This window comes from Mus musculus, chromosome 4 (assembly GCF_000001635.26).
Source record: "Mus musculus strain C57BL/6J chromosome 4, GRCm38.p6 C57BL/6J".
Lineage (NCBI taxonomy): Eukaryota > Metazoa > Chordata > Mammalia > Rodentia > Muridae > Mus > Mus musculus.
Window position 1 is genome coordinate 126,545,012 of NC_000070.6, and position 18,241 is coordinate 126,563,252.

Below are 18,241 nucleotides of genomic sequence, written 5' to 3' on the forward strand. Positions count from 1 at the left end.
AAAGCCACTCCAATAGTTCCAACCTCAGACCTGAAGAGCCAGGAAACAACTCTCTGGAGTGTGTTATAAATAGCCCACCTCCTTCCTCCTTCATGTCAGACAGTGATGTGCAATATAGGCCAGGACTGCCTCAAACATGGCTCTCCCTCCCCAGGGCTGCAATTACAGATGTGCACAGCCAAGCCTGTAACTCCAACTCCAGGGGAATCTGATGCTATCTTCTGGCCTCTTTGGTTATTGCATGGGTATGCACAAACTCACACCTAGACACATGCATAGCCATAATTAAAAATAAAAGTTGACTGGAAACTGGCCTGGAGGCACAGTCCTGGCCTTCCAGCATTTTTAAGGCTGAGACAGATGATGATGAGTTCAAGGCTCGCTTGTAATACATAGTAAGCTACTATTTCAGAATGGGAGAGGGTATGGGTGGTGGTGGTGGGGTTAATGGGAATCTTCTATCCATTTTATATGTTGCCAGTTGATGGTCTTTCATAATAAGAGCTTTGTTTCTTTAAAGAAGTTCCGTTCTACAGAGCATTCACCATTTTCTTGTCTCACTAAGGCATATAAGGGAGTCTGTGGGGGTCGAACTGGGAAAGGACAAAGAACTAGGTCATGTTTCCAATCCCCTCCCCCCTTTTTCATTGGTCTAAATAAACCTTCAGAGGTCCCAAAGCACAAAGGTGCTTCCTACAAATGCTCTTGTCTCCCACCCATTCCCGCCCCCCCCCCCCCCCCCCGCCCCATCTTTCTACTTGGGTTTCTAGGCCTTCTGGTATTTGAACTGAGCTGAAGTTCTGGGGCAGGGAGACTTGCCTGCCATCAGCATCATCTCTGCACACTTGCTGCACAGCTTTCTCAGCACAGCTTCCCACCGTCCCTCTGATGTTTCTCTCCCACTTGCTATCCTCGTGGGTTTATTCTGGTGTTATTTGCCTGCTCTGGCTTTTGTGAAGCTCTAGGAAGAAGAGGAGATTACCAACTATGTTCAAAGCTACGGCCTTCCTCCTTATCAAGCGTATGGTTGCCGCATAGCAAATTTATCAGCTCTGGGGACAGGATTTCAGGGGAAATAGTCTTCTCTATAGACCCCTTGAAGATCCTGGTATGTCTGGACTTTCCTTTCCCCCTGCCCCAAATGCTAAAAGTGAGCCAGAAGAATTTTTGCATAGGACACATGCTCTTTCCCAGCTATCTGACTATCCAGACATCTCCAGGAGTCAACTCAAGCTGTCCCTGTGCTGTCAAGGCTTGTGTGTCACATAGGACTTAATGTTGAACAATACGCAACTATATTAAGTCCTCAAAAATTAGGATGCACTTTGGACTGCATCCTTGTGGCGTGGGTAAAGGTTATTTAGGTCACAAATTTGCATGAGTTTCTTTTTGAGTCTTTCTCTCTGTGTGCATCTCTCCCTTCTTCCTCCCTTCTCTAAAGAACAAGCAAGCAAGATTTTACTGAGCAGAGTAGGGTCTCTGTAGTACAGAGGGGTCCCCAGAATATGTCACCCAATCCTAGTGTTTCTTACAAAGCTGATGCTAAGAATAACTGAAAACACTTTCATTGTAAAGCAGTACTATTCTAAGTACTTTGTGTGTGTGTGTGTGTGTGTGTGTGTGTGTATGGTAGGCGTGCACTCTACCAACTAAGCTACATCCCAGTCAGTCCCACTGGATTTTGTTTTCTTAGAACAGCATTTCACGTAGCCTGGGATGGCTTCAAAGTGGATATGAAGCTGAGCATGACCTTGAACTCCTGATTCTCCTGCCTCCATCTCCTGAGTGCTCAAACTACAGTGCACAGATTATGTGCCACCATACCCAGCTCTAAATACTTAATATCCATTTGTAAAATAAAGTAACTGCGTATTAACTACATAATCTTCAACGGGGCTATGATGTAGTTACTGCCATCATCTCTAGTTTGCTGCTAAAGAAATCAAAGCAGGGGCTGGTGAGATGGCTCAGTGTGTAAGAGCACCCAACTGCTCTTCCGAAGGTTCGGAGTTCAAATCCCAGCAACCACATGGTGGCTCACAACCATCTGTAACAAGATCTGACTCCTTCTTCTGGATTGTCTGAAGACAGCTACAGTGTACTTACATATAATAAATAAATGAATCTTTTAAAATATTTATATAAATAAATAAATAAATAAATAAATAAACTGCCCAAGTCGGGTGTGGTGGCACACGCCTTTAGTCCTAGCACTCGGGAGGCAGAGGCAGGCAGATTTCTGAGTTAGAGGCTAGCCTGGTCTACAGAGTGAGTTCCAGGACAGCCAGGGCTACACAGAGAAACCCTGTCTCGAAAAATAAAAAAAAACAAAAAAAAAAAACAAAAAAAAAAAAACCCAAGAAATCAAAGCAGGGACAGGGAAGATGACTTAGTTGGCAAAACACTTGCCTTACAGCATGAAGACATGGATTTGGATCGTAGCACATGCGTAAAAAGATAGATGCCATGGTGTATGCACTACATCCTAGCATTCAGGAGGCAGACACTGGAGGATCCCTGGGCTGGCTGGCCAGCTTGTCTAGCCAAACCAGAGAGCTCTGGGCTCAATAGGAGATCCTGACTGAAAAGATAAGGTGGAGAGTAATTGAGGACGAGACGGGATGATGACCTCTATTCTACACAGACACACACACACACACACACACACGCACACGCACACGCACACGCACGCACACACACACACACGAGATAGAGACAGAGACAGACATCAAAGCCCAAGCCTAACATGCATTTCCCTAAACAAAGGAAAGAAAAAAAATACTCAGATCCAAGAATCCAAGAAAATCCTAAACAAGATAATCATGTATGAAATCATACCTGGATATATTTTAGCCAAACTACTGAAAAATCAAAACCAGGTGGCTCAGTGTTTAAGAGCACTGGCTGCTCTTCCAGAGGACCTGGGTTCCCAGCACCCACATGGTAACTCACAACTATTTGTAACTCCAGTTCTAGGGAATCTGATGCCCTCTTCTGGCCTCTTCTGGCACCAGGAACACAAGTGGTGTACAGACATACATGCAGCCAAAATATTTACTCATGTATACAAAATAAAAAATTAAATAGTAATGATAACTGAAACTGGAGGCAGGGTGTGTCTGAGAATACAGTTCAGTGGTAGCATGGTTTGTCCAGTATGCATGAGGCCCTGGATCGGATCTTCAGTACTGCAGAAACAAAGCAGTTGAATCTGATGCTACACTACTGGGAAAGCTAGTTTTAACTCAGAATGAGGACTTAACATTGATCCAAAACAATAACCCAGGAGTTCTCTGAAAGCAGACACCATCTTATTTATCATCTCTACTCTCAGTATAAGTATGCATTGTTAAGAGGACTTTGCCATGAGAGAAGAGCATGGGAGCAAGTTTTCAATCAAGCATTTCTTGTAATGTTCAGTGACAGAGGAATGGCCAGACCCTACACTCATTTCAGCGTTCAGCTTTCACACTACCGTAGCATTGTACAGTGGTGGTGGTGGCTGGGGGAACTGGCATTAATTTTGTACTTGACACATACCAATCAGTGAGTTAGAGAACTTGATCTGTACCAACACATTATGATGACAACAATGATGATGATGATGACCATAACACGTGATGATGATGGTGTGTGTGTGCGCACACGTATGCATGCATGTTGAGCCCAAGAGAAGAGAGACAACTTCTCTTCAGTTGCATGGCTGAGTGGTAGAGCTGGCATCTGGATAAGGAAGTCGCTGATGCAGGTGCCTACCTTGTTCCAATGCACCATCTGCCCTTCTTGCTGCTTTTCCTGGGCCTATCACAGTGACATTTTCCTCTCTCATGTCCCTGGATCCAGTGTGTTCCTTCCTGACCCATTCTCCGGGCTGAAGCATATTCACCTTCATGAAACATTTTATTGTTTAACGTGACTCAACCTGACTTCTCTTTCATCAGATGGGTTTAATTTGGTTGGGCATTTAATGTCACTGAGAACCAACTTGTTATGTGAATGAAGCCATCTTCTGTTTCAAGTTGATTCAAACCAATCTGATCATTTTTAGCCTTATATGAATATATTATATTAATTTATTATCAGGCTGGATTTTATTGTTGCATAGGTGAAGGGCAGACATTACCTCAACATGGAGAGATAGGCCTTATGTTCCTCCATCTTACTACCGGTCATGTGTTACAGTGACATCAAATCTCAGACTGAAACTGACACAGATTCAAATACTTATTAACAATCAGGTAAAATCATTCATACAATTCATAAACTCAATAAAGTTTCAGCTCTTGGTCATTGTCTTAGGGTTTCATTGCTGTGAAGAGACACCATGACCAAAGCAACTCTTATAAAAGGCAAACATTTAATTGGGGCTGGCTTACAGTTTCAGAGGTTCAGTCCATTATCATCACGGTGGGAAGCATGGAAGCATGCAGGCAGGCATGGTGCTAGAGGAGCCAAAAGTTCTGTATCTTGATCCAAAGGCGGACAGAAGGAGACTCGCTTCAGCAGACAGCTAGGAAGAGGCTCTCTCCGCTGCACTGGGTGTAGCCTGAGCATAGGAGCCCTCAATGCCCACCTACACAGGGACACACTTCCTCCACCCAAAACACGCCTACTCCAACAAGGCCACGCCTCCTAATCCACTTCCCATGGGCTAAGCATACTCAAACCACCACAGGCATCTTATGTACTATATATCAAGAATCTTTCACGCAAGCCTTACTTTAGGTAAATAAGACATTGTGACAGGATTCATCAAATCCAGTCAGAAATAGCAAATGGAATTCTTGGCTGAAAGGGGTGCAAAAGCCTGAATAAAGAGCTAGTCTATCCATCTCTCTGAAGAATCTAATTCCTGGCTGGAGAGATGGCTCGGTGGTTAAGAGCACTGACTGCTCTTCCAGAGTTCCTGAGTTCAATTCCCAGCAACCACATGGTGGCTCACAACCATCTTTACTGGAATCTGATGCCCTCTTCTGGTGTGTGTCTGAAGATAGCTACAGTGTACTAGTATAAATAATAATAAATAAATTAATATTTAAAAAAAAGAATCTAATTCCTGGGCCCACTAGATTCTTCTCTCTAAACATTCAAGGGTGGGGACAGCTGTAAAAATCAATGCCTGGAACCAAATCACACAACTTCTTTCCACCCATTTCACTCAGGAAAAACCATGGCCAATGCTGAAACACATTTAAGGACCTTGTAGCAATGACTGGAGGGAACGATCTTATAGCAATTGCTACTGGAATGCAGGTTTATGATGGGAATTTCTCAAATACTTCTAACCACTCCTAGAGTGTAAAAGTATTTCTTTCCTTTTTTCTTTTCTTTCTTTTCTCTTTCTCCCTCTCTCCCTCCCTCTCTCCCTTCCTCCTTTCTTCTTCTTTCTCTCTTTCTCTCTTTCTCTCTTCCTTTCTCTCTCTCTCTCACTCTCTCTCTTTCTTTGAGACTAGGTCTCATAGAGCCCAGGCTGTTGAGTCCTCCCTCCAGCCTCTACTTCCCAGAGTCTGATTACAGGCATGCACCACCACAGGCATGCACCACCACAGGCATGCACCACCACACCTGGTTTTGTATGTTTCTAGGAATTGAATCTAGGGCTTTGCAAATTCTAGGCAAATATTTTGCCATGTCTGGAGTGTGTATTTCTTACTAAAATCTTCAAATGCTAAATATGGCTCTTGGAGTTTATATTAAAGATAGTTAACACACCTATATGTCAACTTTAATGTACATGAAAACACTATGATTTGCACATATACAAAATGTGTATAAATATGTTACATTTTATGTTGTGTATAATTTGTTAAACTATTTAAACAAATGCTAGAAATGGTAACACTTTCTTTGGAGTTCTGTTATGTGATAAGACAGGACAAGCTGATTCCTTCCTTCCTTCCTTCCTTCCTTCCTTCCTTCCTCCCTCCCTCCCTTCCTTCCTCCCTCCTTTCCTCCCTCCCTTCCTTCCTTTCATCTTTTTGTTTGTTTTGCTTATTCATCTGGAGACTCACTGAGTCTAGATGATCCAAATGCATCAACCTGGCCTTGTCCATCCAATGTTCCATAACCTACAGCTTTGTGTGCATATTCCATCCGCAAAGAAAGACAGCTTGGTTCTAGCAGACATTCAGGCTCCAATAACACTGCAGAGTGCTAGTGAGTTGGATTTAACCTTTCTGTCTCATTAGCTGTCTCCTTCCCCATCATAATCACCCACTCTTCCCACAGTCATTCCTTGAATAGTTCCTTGAACCTCTGGGTCCTTCCTACCTCCACGCCTTTGTTCATTCTACTTTCCCTGCCTAAATTATTCCTCTCCTCTTCCTCTTTACCTATTTGAACGTTTCTCACTGACATTTAACAAACTTGCCCCCCACCCACCCACCAAATGCCAACCACATGTGCATCATGATGACAGCCATGAGAAATCTCTTGATTTACTAGTTGATACTCTAGTAAAACCATCCTCTGGGCTGACGGTGGGCACAGCGCTAGTCTGTCCAGTACTATCTGTCCCTTGTCAGCTGTAACTTTCCTGATAGACTTTAGCTATCTCACATATCTGAAAGGGCTCAGACATTAATCAACCTATAAAGTAGGTGCTAAGATTGAACAGGATGTAGAAATGGACCAGCACTCCTCTTCCTTCTGTGGTAAAATCCTTTTCCTTAAGCATATATACCTAGATAAGTCTCCCTACATTGGCTAAGGCTTATATGATCAAGGTATACATATACATGATTAGCTATTATATACATAATATATGTGAATATGTGTAAAATATGTGACCTACATACATTATTTACATTTAAAAGCTATAGTTTATTTCTCTCTATCACTTTCACTCTCTCTCTCTCACTCTCTCTCTCTGCCCATGGAAGACAAAAAGAGGGTGTCATATCCCCTAAGACTGGAGTTAAAGGCAGTTATGTGCCACCTGATGTTCAAGCTGGGAACTGAGTCTGTTCTACAAGAGCAGCAAATGCTCTTAACTGCTAAGCTCTCTCTCAAGTCCAGGCTGATGTATATTGGTCAATCAAGTGCTAGGAATCCTAATGTCTCAATAATCTTTGTACTGAGATAAAACACCAGAGAAAACTCAATCCATCCAGGGCAGAGGAATTTCTGTTATACGGATTCGTGGTCAGGAAACCAGGGAAGAAATGGAGTAGTAAAGGCAGTGAGTGAGTAGGACATGAAAAGCTGCTGAGCTAAGGTTCTCTGTACTGCTAGGATAACAGATGTGTGCAGCATCCCGTGTCTGTGGCCTTGGCATGCCCGGCAGGCATTCTAGCGCCTGAGCTACATTCAAATCCTCCTTTGCTTTCTCTGTCCTTCTGTCCCCATTTTCCCTCCTCTCCTGGCCTCAGGCCCACAATCTTTCTTCACCTCCTGAGTGATGAGTAAAAATTTTTTTTTTCAAGACAGGGTTTCTCTGTATAGCCCTGGCTGTCCTAGATCTCAATCTGTAGACCAGGCTGGCCTCGAACTCAGATATCCGCCTGCCTCTGCCTCCCAAGTGCTGGGATTAAAGGCGTGTGCCACCACTGCCCGGCCAAGCAAATTTAAAAAAAAGGTTTATTTATTTATTTATTTTATTTATATGAGTATACTGTAGTTGTCTTCAGACACACCAGAAAAGGGCATCAGATCCCACTACAGATGGTTGTGAGCTACCACGTGGTTGCTGGGAATTGAACTCAGGACCTCAGGAAGAGCAGTCAGTGCTCTTAATTGCTGAGCCATCTCTTCAGCCTCTGATGAGTGAGTTTTTACTTAGTGACCTGTATTCCTAGTTTTGATGGGTAGTATCATGGTCTGTCACTGGAGTCACCTCTACTCTCACCCCTCAAAGCTAACCATCCAACCAGCACTATTAACTCTGCCTCTTTTTTCCAGTCCATCTCTCTTCCGCTGTTGCTATCATCAACCTAGTTCAAGTTCCGGAAATCTCCCAGAGACAACTGGTCTCTCTGCCCCCAGTCTAATCCCTTTTCCATTCACCTTTCACACACTGCTAGAGTAATCTTTCTCAGGCATATACATCTGATTACGTCACTCTCCTTAACCATTTCTACCCCGACTCCTCAACTGCCCCGTTTATTCTGTTTAAATTCTGAGTAGAACATTCCAGACATTTTGTTCCTCGTGTAACTATCGGCCTTCATTTTGGCCCCCCCTCCATCCCCACATCCATACCCCGTGCTCAAGTCACAGTGACCTACTTTCAGTTCCCCAAACACAACCTGCTTTATCAAGCCCCTGCACATACATGGAAGGCTTTCTGTGCCAGCCGGAGGCACTAATTCATCTTTGAAATTCAGTGAGTGAGTCATTTTCCCTGACTTGCCCCAGCCATCGTCTGTCGCCAGCTATGGTTGCTTCTCCCTCCAGCTCTCCACAGTCGCTTGCACACATTTACATATTGCATATACTTGCTTGCTTGCCTGTCTCCAACTGGCAGTAGGGGGTGGGGGGGTCTCTGAGAATAAGCTGGTTCTTATGTGTCTTTGCATGCTTCATGTCTATCATAGGCTTAAAACAGGTGCTATGGAAAGAGCAGGTGACTCTTTTATAAGTACTTTAGGTTGGACAAAGTTGAGGCATAGGAGCCTCTCTACACAGAAAATAACCCGTTTGGATGCTGACTCACCCTGGAGAAAGGTCCTGTTTTGTTTTGTTTTTGTTTTGTTTTTGTTTTGTTTTGTCTTTTTTTTGGGGATTTTTTTTTTGCCTTTTGTATGATTTTTGATCACTCATTCAACAATTAAACACCTATGTTTCAGGTCTCGCATGACTTTTTTTTTAAAATTAATTTATTTTAGGCATATGAGTACACAGTTGCTGTCTTCAGACATACCAGAAGGGGGCATCCAATCCCATTACAGATGGTTGTGAGCAACCATGTGGTTGCTGGGAATTGAACTCAGAACCTCTGGAAGAACAGTCAGTGCTCTTAACCACTGTGCCATCTCTCCAGCTGTTTCTTTTTTTTTCCTTCTCTTTCTTCCCTTCTCTTTCTTTCCTTCTTTCTTTCCTTCTTTTTCTTTCCTTCTCTTTCTTTCCTTTCCCTTTCTTTCTTTCTTTCTTTCTTTCTCCTTTCTTTCTTTCTTTCTTTCTTTCTCTTTCTTTTTTCTTTCCTTCTTTCCTTCTTTCTTCCTTTCTCTTTTTCTTTTCTCTTCCTTTCTTTCTTTTTCTTTTCTTTTTTAAGAATTAGGAGGAGGTATTGTGTTAAAAAAGAGAACCAGATGTGTCCTGAAGGAAGGATATTCTGTAAAAGCTTTAAAGCTGTTTGAAATTAAATTATGAAAAAAAAAGTTTGAAGTTCAGTGCTTGGTGATATAAGTATTCCATTCTACTACCAAAGACAAGTTTGATTAAATAACTCTTCGAACAATCTTACAGAGATTCTCCTTTTCAACTACATCCCAAGCCTTCTTTACATGGCTTCAGATAAGAAGAGTAGGGTATCGGGATGCTGAAAAGATGGCTTAGAGGCTAAGAGCACTTGCTGCTCTCACCTCTGCCTAGTGATTTACAGTCCCTTTAACTCCAGCTTCAGAGGATTCTAGTCCCAGACTCCACATGCTAGAAGGAGAATACACGTTGTTATCAGTCCTCCACATGGGCCAGGGCCTTCCCTCCACCAAAAAAAAAAAAAAAAAAAAGTAGAATAACATTACTGAAACTTACCACTGGGTGGCAGTGTTTCTCCATAAATAAGGTGTCACAGGCCTTTGGATTAAATCAGTTCATAAATTCTACAGAATTATAGTAAAGCTATAGTAACATGATTGACTCTTTTTCGAAAAGAAAAGAAATATAGAGACATATCAGGGAGGGAGAGCATTTATTTAGCATGGATGAGGGCACCGGCTTTGATTCTCAGCACAAAACCAAGAGTCAAAAATAGCATTGTAGGCATCTCTTCAAGCTTTTCTTACTCTTTAGCTCGATTTTGTTCATTTCCGTGGAACAAATAATAACAGAACACTTGAGAATGGCACGAATGTGTTAAGTTCCATTTTTCTCATGTACTTGTAATCTCGGCATATTTATTTATTTATTTATTTATTTATTTATGTGTGTGTGTGTGTGTGTGTGTATGTGAGAGAGAGAGAGAGAGAGAGAGAGAGAGACATATGCTAGTGCTGCATACGACATATGTGTGGAGATCAGAGGATAACTTTGAGGAGTCTCTCCTTCCCGTCCACTGTGGGTTCTAGGGACAGAACTCGCCTAGGCTCTAGGGTGGTTGAGGCCTCTGCTGTAAGCACCTTCACCTGCTGATCCATCTTGCTGGCCTAGAACTGATTTGTGTATACTGATTCTGTGTGCTATGTCAAGATCCAAAGTGCCTAATTTTAGAAGTACAGGCTAACAGATGAAAGTCATTTTTATTCATTTTGGTGTTTATGGGTATTTTGCTTGAATGTATGTCTGTGCTCCACATCCATGCCTGTTGCCCATGGAGACCAGAAAAGGGTATCAGGGCTCCTGGAACTGGAGTTATGAATAGTTTTGAGCTGCCATGTTGGTGATAGGAGTTGAACCAGGGTCCTCTGGAAAAGCAACCAGTGATCTTAACCTCTGAACTGTCGTTCCAGCCCTCAGAAATAATTCTTTAGACAGAAGTGTAATTTGGGGCAACAGAACAGGAGAAGGGAGATTTTGGAGGATGCTCTCGGTGAGCCTGGAAATCATAAAGAGCAGGTGACAGTGGACGCGAGACGATCACATTACTTCCCTTACACGCTTCCTCCAAAGATTAAGAGAATGATGATTATAAAATTCTGCCCATTGTTTGTCACAAACTGTATGGCCAATAAAAGTCAGTCCTCCAAATGCTGGAGGAAGTGCTACAGATAGATGCATATTTGTGAATCATTGATGTATACGGTCATAGTAAAATAGCCTTTTTTTTTTTAAAAAGGGGGTAAAATATGAGGATGGGACTCTTTTTTGTATTTTTTGGAAGCCTGGAGATTATACCAGGGAGGGCCTCATGCAAACTAACTAAGCAAGAGCTCTACTACTGAGCTGCATCCCCAGCTCAAGACCCTTAGGGGTGTAGAAGTGGGCGGAGATGTGGAGAAATGGAGTTGTTTTTTATCTGAATGTGTATTCAGATAAAGGGGAGACCAGTGTCAGAGGTGACTGTCATCCCTCGTATCCTCTGAGGAGATTCTAGGGATGTGAGGTTTTCCGTGCTAAACCTGGGAAAGTCCTAAGCAAACTGGACAGAGTTGGTCACCATACCAGAATAGGTGAAGGGGGGTGGGGGGAGTTAGAGAGGAGGGGGGTTTGGGTGGGATGGAGGATAATAAATACTCAGATCTTTCTTTCCCTGTGCCAGCTGGTCTCTTTATAATAACTTTGTAAGGAGTTTTAACACTGGCTTGACCATTCAGAAGACAAAAGACAAGTCAGCTGGGACAATACAGTCCAGAAAGGACATTCTTGCCTGCCTATAGAACATGGGGAAGAAAGGACAGAGAATCGACCCGAAGAGGTAAAAACATTAACTCTGCAGGTTAGGATTGCTCCAGGGATGAACTGATGGAGAAAGCCTCCACTGGGGTCTAAGGTTCCCTCAGCAAAAAATTCAGGTGTGGGACACTCCCAGAATCCTGGGAACTTCTTCCCAGTTCACTTCCTGCATTGAAATTTCTCTCCTCTAATTGCATACGGTACGACCCATCGAACGAAGACATAGGTCAAAAGTCCAAGAACATCATTCGCAAGATACCTTCTTTCTAAGCCATAGCGCGGGATCTCTTCGCTCCCCGAGAACCCCCAGACACCCCAAAGCCACTCCTAGATCTGTTTGACAAGAGCAGCCGCAACCCGCCAAACCAACGCAAATTACATTTGCCGGGCAGGCAGGAGGCGCCTCCTGATTGGCAGGGCGATAGGGGTGGGGCCTCGGAGGGAAACCCTCCCTCGGATTGGTGCAAACCCTCAAGGTTGAGCGTTGTACCGCGTCTGGGCGCGAAAGCTCGAACTTCGCTGCCGAGCTGGAGACGGCGGGAGCTGTCGCCGTCAAGTTGAGGTTACTGCAGACACGTTCTCCTGGAGCTGTGCGGAAGGGAGGCCGGAATCATGACCGGCGAGGTGGGTTCTGAGGTGAGTTTAGGCTCTGGTCCGGGCTGTGGAGGCCTTTCGCTGAGGGCCGAGTGGGACAGTCAACCCAGCAGGGCCAGAGCGCCGAGCCGGGAGGACTACAATTCCCGGCGTGCACCGCTCCGAGACCACTGGACTGAGTCTGGGGGCCTCTGGAGGGTCTCCATCTGGCTTCCCGCGCTCAGTCCCCACAGCTTCTGGTTCGGCGGCGCGCGCTGTTGTCCGCCCAGCCGGGTCCTCAGCTTGTCACTGCAGCCCGCCTTGCTCTTTGGCGCGTTTCCTGCCGCGCAAGCTCCCTTTACAGCATCCCCACAAAAAAAAAAAAAAAAAAAAAAAAAAAAAAGGCCTTGGCCAGCCTGGCCTGGAAGTTGTGGGGTGGGAGTCTCTGTAAGCACAGGGTGAGGGGTATAAGCAGTTGGAACTCTGGTTCTGGAAGGAACTTGTAAGGGTGTCGCGCGTGGGCCCACAGTCTTTGCCTACAGTGGCCTGGCTCACAGCGTCCTTCCAGTAGCTGGTGACTCACTAGTGGAATTTGGCCATAGAAAACCTTTTCCGTGATCTGTGTTCTTTTCTGGAGCCAGGACTAGGGCCAAATAGTTGCCTTAAGAACAGATTTAATGGGGGTACCAGAAAAACCTAATCACCAAAGGAAAGCCTTTTTGTTGTTGTTGTTGTTGTTGTTGTTTTTTTTTTTTTTTTTTTTTTGAGACAGGGTTTCTCTGTGTAGCCCTGGCCGCCCTGGAACTCACTCTGTAGACCAGGCTGGTCTCGAACTCAGAAATCCTCCTGCCTCTGCCGAGTGCTGGGATTAAAGGCGTGCGCCCCCACGCCTGGCTATGAAAGCCTTATTTTGACATGAAGTTTTCACGATTAGATATTGAACAAAATAACAGACTTTAATCAAGATCTCGTTGTGCACCAACCTGTCTTTTTGCCTCACTAGGATTTTTTTAAAAAGCCTTAATTTAAATAACATTATTTTCAAAAGGTGGCTGACTTCATAAGCCACACTTTTGCTGACTCTTACTAGAAAGAGAGAAAGAAAGAAAGAAAGAAAGAAAGAAAACAAACATAAAAGTAGGAGACAAAGACAGGGAGGCAAAGTTAGAAGAATGGTATGTGAGCACAATTATGACATGAGTGAGTGTGTGTGTGTGTGTGTGTGACTATCACAGTGGGATCTGAAGGATGGCTCATAAATAAAGACATTTGTTTTGAAGCCTGACAGCGTGACTTCTATCCCCAGGACTCACCTAGTAGAAGAGATTAGATTTTTGCAAGTTGTCCTCTGTCTTCCTTCGGTGCTCTATAGCACACCACTCCCTCTCTAAATGTGCCTACACACACATGCAAAATAATGAAAAGGGGGGCTAGAGTGGTGGCTCATCTGGTAAGAGCACTTGCTGCTCCTCCAGAGGACCTGGATTTGGTTCCTGTCACCCACAACCATCTGTAATTCCAGTTCCAGAGAATCCAGTGTCCTCTTCTGACTTTCATGAGTATCAGGTTTGCACTCAGTGCCCTTACATACATACAGGGAAAATACTCCTACACATAAACAAAGTAAATCTTTTTAAAAAAAAATTTAAAAGGGACTGGAGAGATGGCTCAGTGGTTAAGAGCCCTTGCTGTTCTTGCAGAGAATCCTAGTTCAATTCCCAGTGTCCACATCATGACTGTAACTACGGCTCTAGGGTGTCTCATGAACATTTTGACCTCTACAGGCACTTCATGAATATGGTGCACAGACATATATGCAGATGAAACACTTATAAAATTAATACATCTTCTTTTCAATTGAAAAAACCCGAAAAACCAAGCGAATCTGATTTGTGCAATCGATGTGTTTAATAAAAGTAAATGGAGCTGTTCAGTTAGTATCCTGTAGCAATTAGTCTCGGTTTGTGTGTGTTTGGTTTTGGTTTTGGTCTGTGACTTTAAATGTCATCTGTGTGTTACACTGTCCCGTTTTGGTTCTTCCCAGTTGCAGCTGATGTCCCCACACTGTGTGTCCCCATATATACTCAGCTCTGTCTCCTCCTTGTTAATGCTAGGTTTATTCTCATTCTCTAGGTTAACCTGGAAGTCAACGATCTAAAACTTCTTTCACAAGAAGCAGCAGACAGTCCTGTAGACAGTGGACAGGGCAGCTTTGAAACACTCGAGCCCTTGAGTGAAAGAGGTTTGTAATATATGTTATGTTAATTTTAGGAATAGAATGTGGGGTCCTGGGTTGTGAGTGATTTCAGTTAATCTCATTATTTTCTTGACTTATCGAATTAAATTGTTAGTGCCCCAACTTTATTATTTATTTTCTTTATAATAAATAAAAAAATAGCAGTGCTTACATATATTTTTAAAGAACATCCATTCCTGTTATATAACAGGAATAAGTAATATGTTATTTTTTTATTTTTTATTTTTTTTTAGTTAAAAATAGATAAAATGTCTAATAGTTACTTCATTGCCTGGCTAAATGCATTCACTATAGAACAGGATTTCTAACACCTGCCAGGATGATTAGAACAACTCTACACATTATAAATGTATAAATGTATATAATTACATTTCTTAGCAAGAGAGGTTTTGCCACAGAAATTTCTTTTAAATATATTTTTAGATATGCTTTGCTTCAATGAGTTCTTACTGGCAGTTGTGTAATCCCATAAGGTGATATATCACATGTGTAATTAAATATGTTTTTAAGTAGCTTTGAAGAAGGACAAAGGACTGGGGGATTGGGTGCCTTCTTTTTAAAAAAAGAAAAAACACCGTTTCCTCCAGATTCTGATGAAGAGATTTTTGTGAGCAAGAAACCTAAGAGCAGGAAAGTGTTACAAGACAGCGATTCTGAGGCTGAGGACAGAGACGATGCTCCGGAGAAACCCACCTACGACGACAGCGCAGAGGACACTCAGGAGAACTTACATTCAGGGAAGAGTCAGAGCAGAAGCTTTCCCAAAGCCCTGGCTGACAGTGATGAGAGTGACATGGAGGAAACTCCGAGTCAGGAGAGTCCTGAGACTCAAGAGGCTCCTTCCTTGGAGCCAGGCCACCAGACAGGACACTCTGTGGACTTCACCACCGGCAGAAAGCTCTCCAAAACACTCCTCAGAGAAGGAGCTGAGGGAAAAGCAAAATCCAAGAGACGGCTGGAGAAAGAGGAGAGAACAATGGAGAAAATCAGGAGACTAAAAAAGAAGGAAACAAGATGTGAGGTATGCTGAAATTTTCTGACCTTTGTAACTGTTGTTATTGTTATTTTTGATCAGGGTCTCACCATGGAGCCTTCACTGTCCTGGAACTCACTCTGTAGACCAGGTTGGCCTCGAACTCACAGAGACTTGCCTGCTTCTGCCTCCCAAGTGCTAAGATTAAAGGTGTGTGCCACCATTGCCCGGCTGTTTCTTTCTTTCTTTTTATTTTTTATGACACAATTTCTTTTTTTTTTTAAATGGGTGAACAATATACCCTTGAGTATGGATGAATATTTTATGTATCTGCTTGTTGAGGTACATTCTAAAAACTAATTAGGTTTTGTTTTTTAGGTAGGTTGATATTTTAGAAACATAGATTTTAATTCCTGATAATCATTTCTGCACACAAAATATAGCTTTAAATTAACCTCTTTGCATAAAGAGTGATGGTTATGTAATTTGCAATTATTGATCTTCTTTGCCATTGTAGATGCATTAAGGACATTTCCAAATAAATGGGGTATTGTTTTCTTGGTGTGTTCTTGTAGTAATTCTTCATTACTGTTCCTCTGATGAAGTTGACCTTTGAGAGGAGAATTTTTAATGACACATGTATCAATCAAAAGTTTACTTGTTAACTAGAAAATTATCCTCAAATTTTATCTATTAAAAGTTTACTTGCCGGGCAGTGGTGGCACATGCCTTTAATCCCAGCACTTGGGAGGCAGAAGCAGGCAGATCTCTGTGAGTCTGAGGCTAGCCTGGTTTACAGAGTGAGTTCCAGAACAGCCAGGGCTACCCAAGAGAAACCCTGTCTCGAAAAAACTTAAAAAAAAAAAAAAAAAAAAAAAAAAAAGGTTATTTAAGCAGGGCAGTGGTGGCGCATGCCTTTAATCCCAGTACTTGGGAGGCAGAGGCGGGCGGATTTCTGAGTTCGAGGCCAGTCTGGTCTACAAAGTGAGTTCCAGGACAGCCAGGGCTACACAGAGAAATCCTGCCTCAAAAAAAAAAAAATGATTACTTATTTTATGAGTACACTCTTGCTGTCTTCAGACACACCAGAAGAGGGCATCAGACCCCATTATAGATGTTGTGAGCCACCATGTGGTTGGTGGGAATTGAACTCAGGACCTCTGGAAAAGCAGTCAGTGCTCTTAACCACTGAGCCATCTCTCCAGCCCATCCTCAAATTTTATAAAGTAATTAATCGTTCCATACGTATTTAGTTGATTTTCCAAGACATATTTACTGTTTGCTAAGTAAATATTGGGTAGTTATATAAAAACCACAGCTTGAGTTTCAAAGGGTAAGTGTAAGTTAGGAGCCAGTGAGAATGTTCCAGATGAGAGACAGTTAAATTACCATATGCTGCTGTGAGATGCTAGGCTTCAAAGTGATTTGATGGTGCATTCTCTTTATTGTCTAGGAAAGTGATGCAGACCGGCCGCTTAATGACAGTGGCTGTCTCCTTGAAGATAGTGATCTTTTTGAGACAGGTTTGGAGGAAGAAAATGACTCTGCACTGGAGGATGAAGAGTCGTTAGAGTCAATAAGGGCGGCTGTAAAAAACAAGGTGAAAAATCGCAAGGCAAGTCAAGAGCCAGCCCAGCCCAGCCACTGTGTCAGTCTCTGTCTCACGGTTGCATTTATTGTTGGAGCTTGCAGACTTTAAACTTAAAATACTTCTCTGTATGTGGGTGTTTTGCTTGCATGTATGTCTGTGTGTGCATACAGTGCCCATGGAGGCCAGAAGAGGGTGTTAGATGCCTTGGAACAGGAGTTACAGATGACTGTAAGCTGTCTTGTGGATGCTGGGAACGAACCTTGGTCCCTTGTACTTGGTTCTGTGGGTAAGATGGTTTGCTGTCCAAGTGTGAGGACCGAAGTTCAAATCTTCAAAGCCCAGATCACAAAGCCATGTGTGGTCATGAGCCGTAGTCCAGCACTGGGTTGCTGGGACTTGGTGAAGAGACCCTGTCTCAAGGAAGTGGGGGAGTGGGGAGGGATAAGAGAGTAGGACACCTCGTAGCCTTCTCTGGCCTCCATGTGTACACCAGTACACAAATAAATAAATACAACAAACATGTATACACACACACACACACACTAAAACCGAAACAAAAAAGAGGAATATTTTAGCTAGGTTTATCACTATTGCTGTAATAAACACCATGGCCAGAAGCAATTGTGGAGGAAAGGGTTTGTTTTAGCTTATAGTTGTAGCCCAGCGTGAAGAGAAGTCAGGGCAGGAGCAGGAGTCATGGATGAGTCCTGCTTACTAGCTTACTTTTCAGATCTTGCTCAGCCTGCATTTTTTTTCTTTTAATTAGTTAATTAATTAATTATCCCAATGGCTGCCTCCCCAGTCTCCCACACAGTTCTCCCCCCCCCCCATCTCCTGCTTCCTTTCTCCTCTTAGAGGGTAGAGGCCCCTCCTGGGTATACACACTACACACACATACACATCAAGTCTCTTCAGGGTTAGGAGCATCCTCTCACACTAAGGCCAGACAAGGGGAACGGATTCCACAGACTGGTAACAGCTTTAGGAACAGCTCCCACTCCAGTGGATGGGGGACTCCCATGAAGACAGAGCTGCATATCTGTTACATATGTGTGGTTTGGGGGGCTAGGTCCAGCCTGTGTATGCTCTTTGGCTAGTGGTTCAGTCTCTGAGAGTCCCAGGGTCCAGGTTAGTTGACTTTGTTCGTCTTCCTGTGGAGTTCCTATCTCCTTTAGGGTTCTCAATCCTTCCCCCAGCTCTTCCATGAGCAGCCTGCCCTTTTATACAAGCTGGGACCACCTGTCCCGGGATAGCAACTTCCACAGTGGGCTGGGCTTCTTCTCCATTAAACATTAATAAGACAGTACCCACACAGACTTTTCCTCAGGCCAAACTTAGAGAGGCATTTTCTCAATTA

General features: G+C 43.3%; 1 protein-coding gene and 1 non-coding gene across 8 annotated transcripts in view; both read left to right on the plus strand.

The window, feature by feature from the left end:
- The first annotated feature begins 11,945 nt into the window (after positions 1 to 11,945).
- The window catches only part of Clspn (claspin), a 37,577-nt gene continuing 31,281 nt past the window's right edge, over positions 11,946 to 18,241 (plus strand). For 5 of the 7 annotated variants that reach the window (XM_006503124.3, XM_011240540.3, XM_006503123.4 and 2 more), the window contains exons 1-4: positions 11,946 to 12,126; positions 14,197 to 14,305; positions 14,908 to 15,341; positions 16,747 to 16,908. In XM_006503124.3, coding sequence (XP_006503187.1) covers positions 12,103 to 12,126; positions 14,197 to 14,305; positions 14,908 to 15,341; positions 16,747 to 16,908 — 729 coding nt within the window. In that variant the 5' untranslated portion in view covers positions 11,946 to 12,102. The remainder of the gene's footprint in view (positions 12,127 to 14,196; positions 14,306 to 14,907; positions 15,342 to 16,746; positions 16,909 to 18,241) is intronic. The other 2 variants (XM_006503125.4, NM_175554.4) reach the window with 2 other exon arrangements.
- Mir7119 (microRNA 7119) lies at positions 14,849 to 14,907 on the plus strand. The gene has a single exon (NR_106067.1). It is a non-coding gene; the product is annotated as a microRNA 7119 (primary transcript).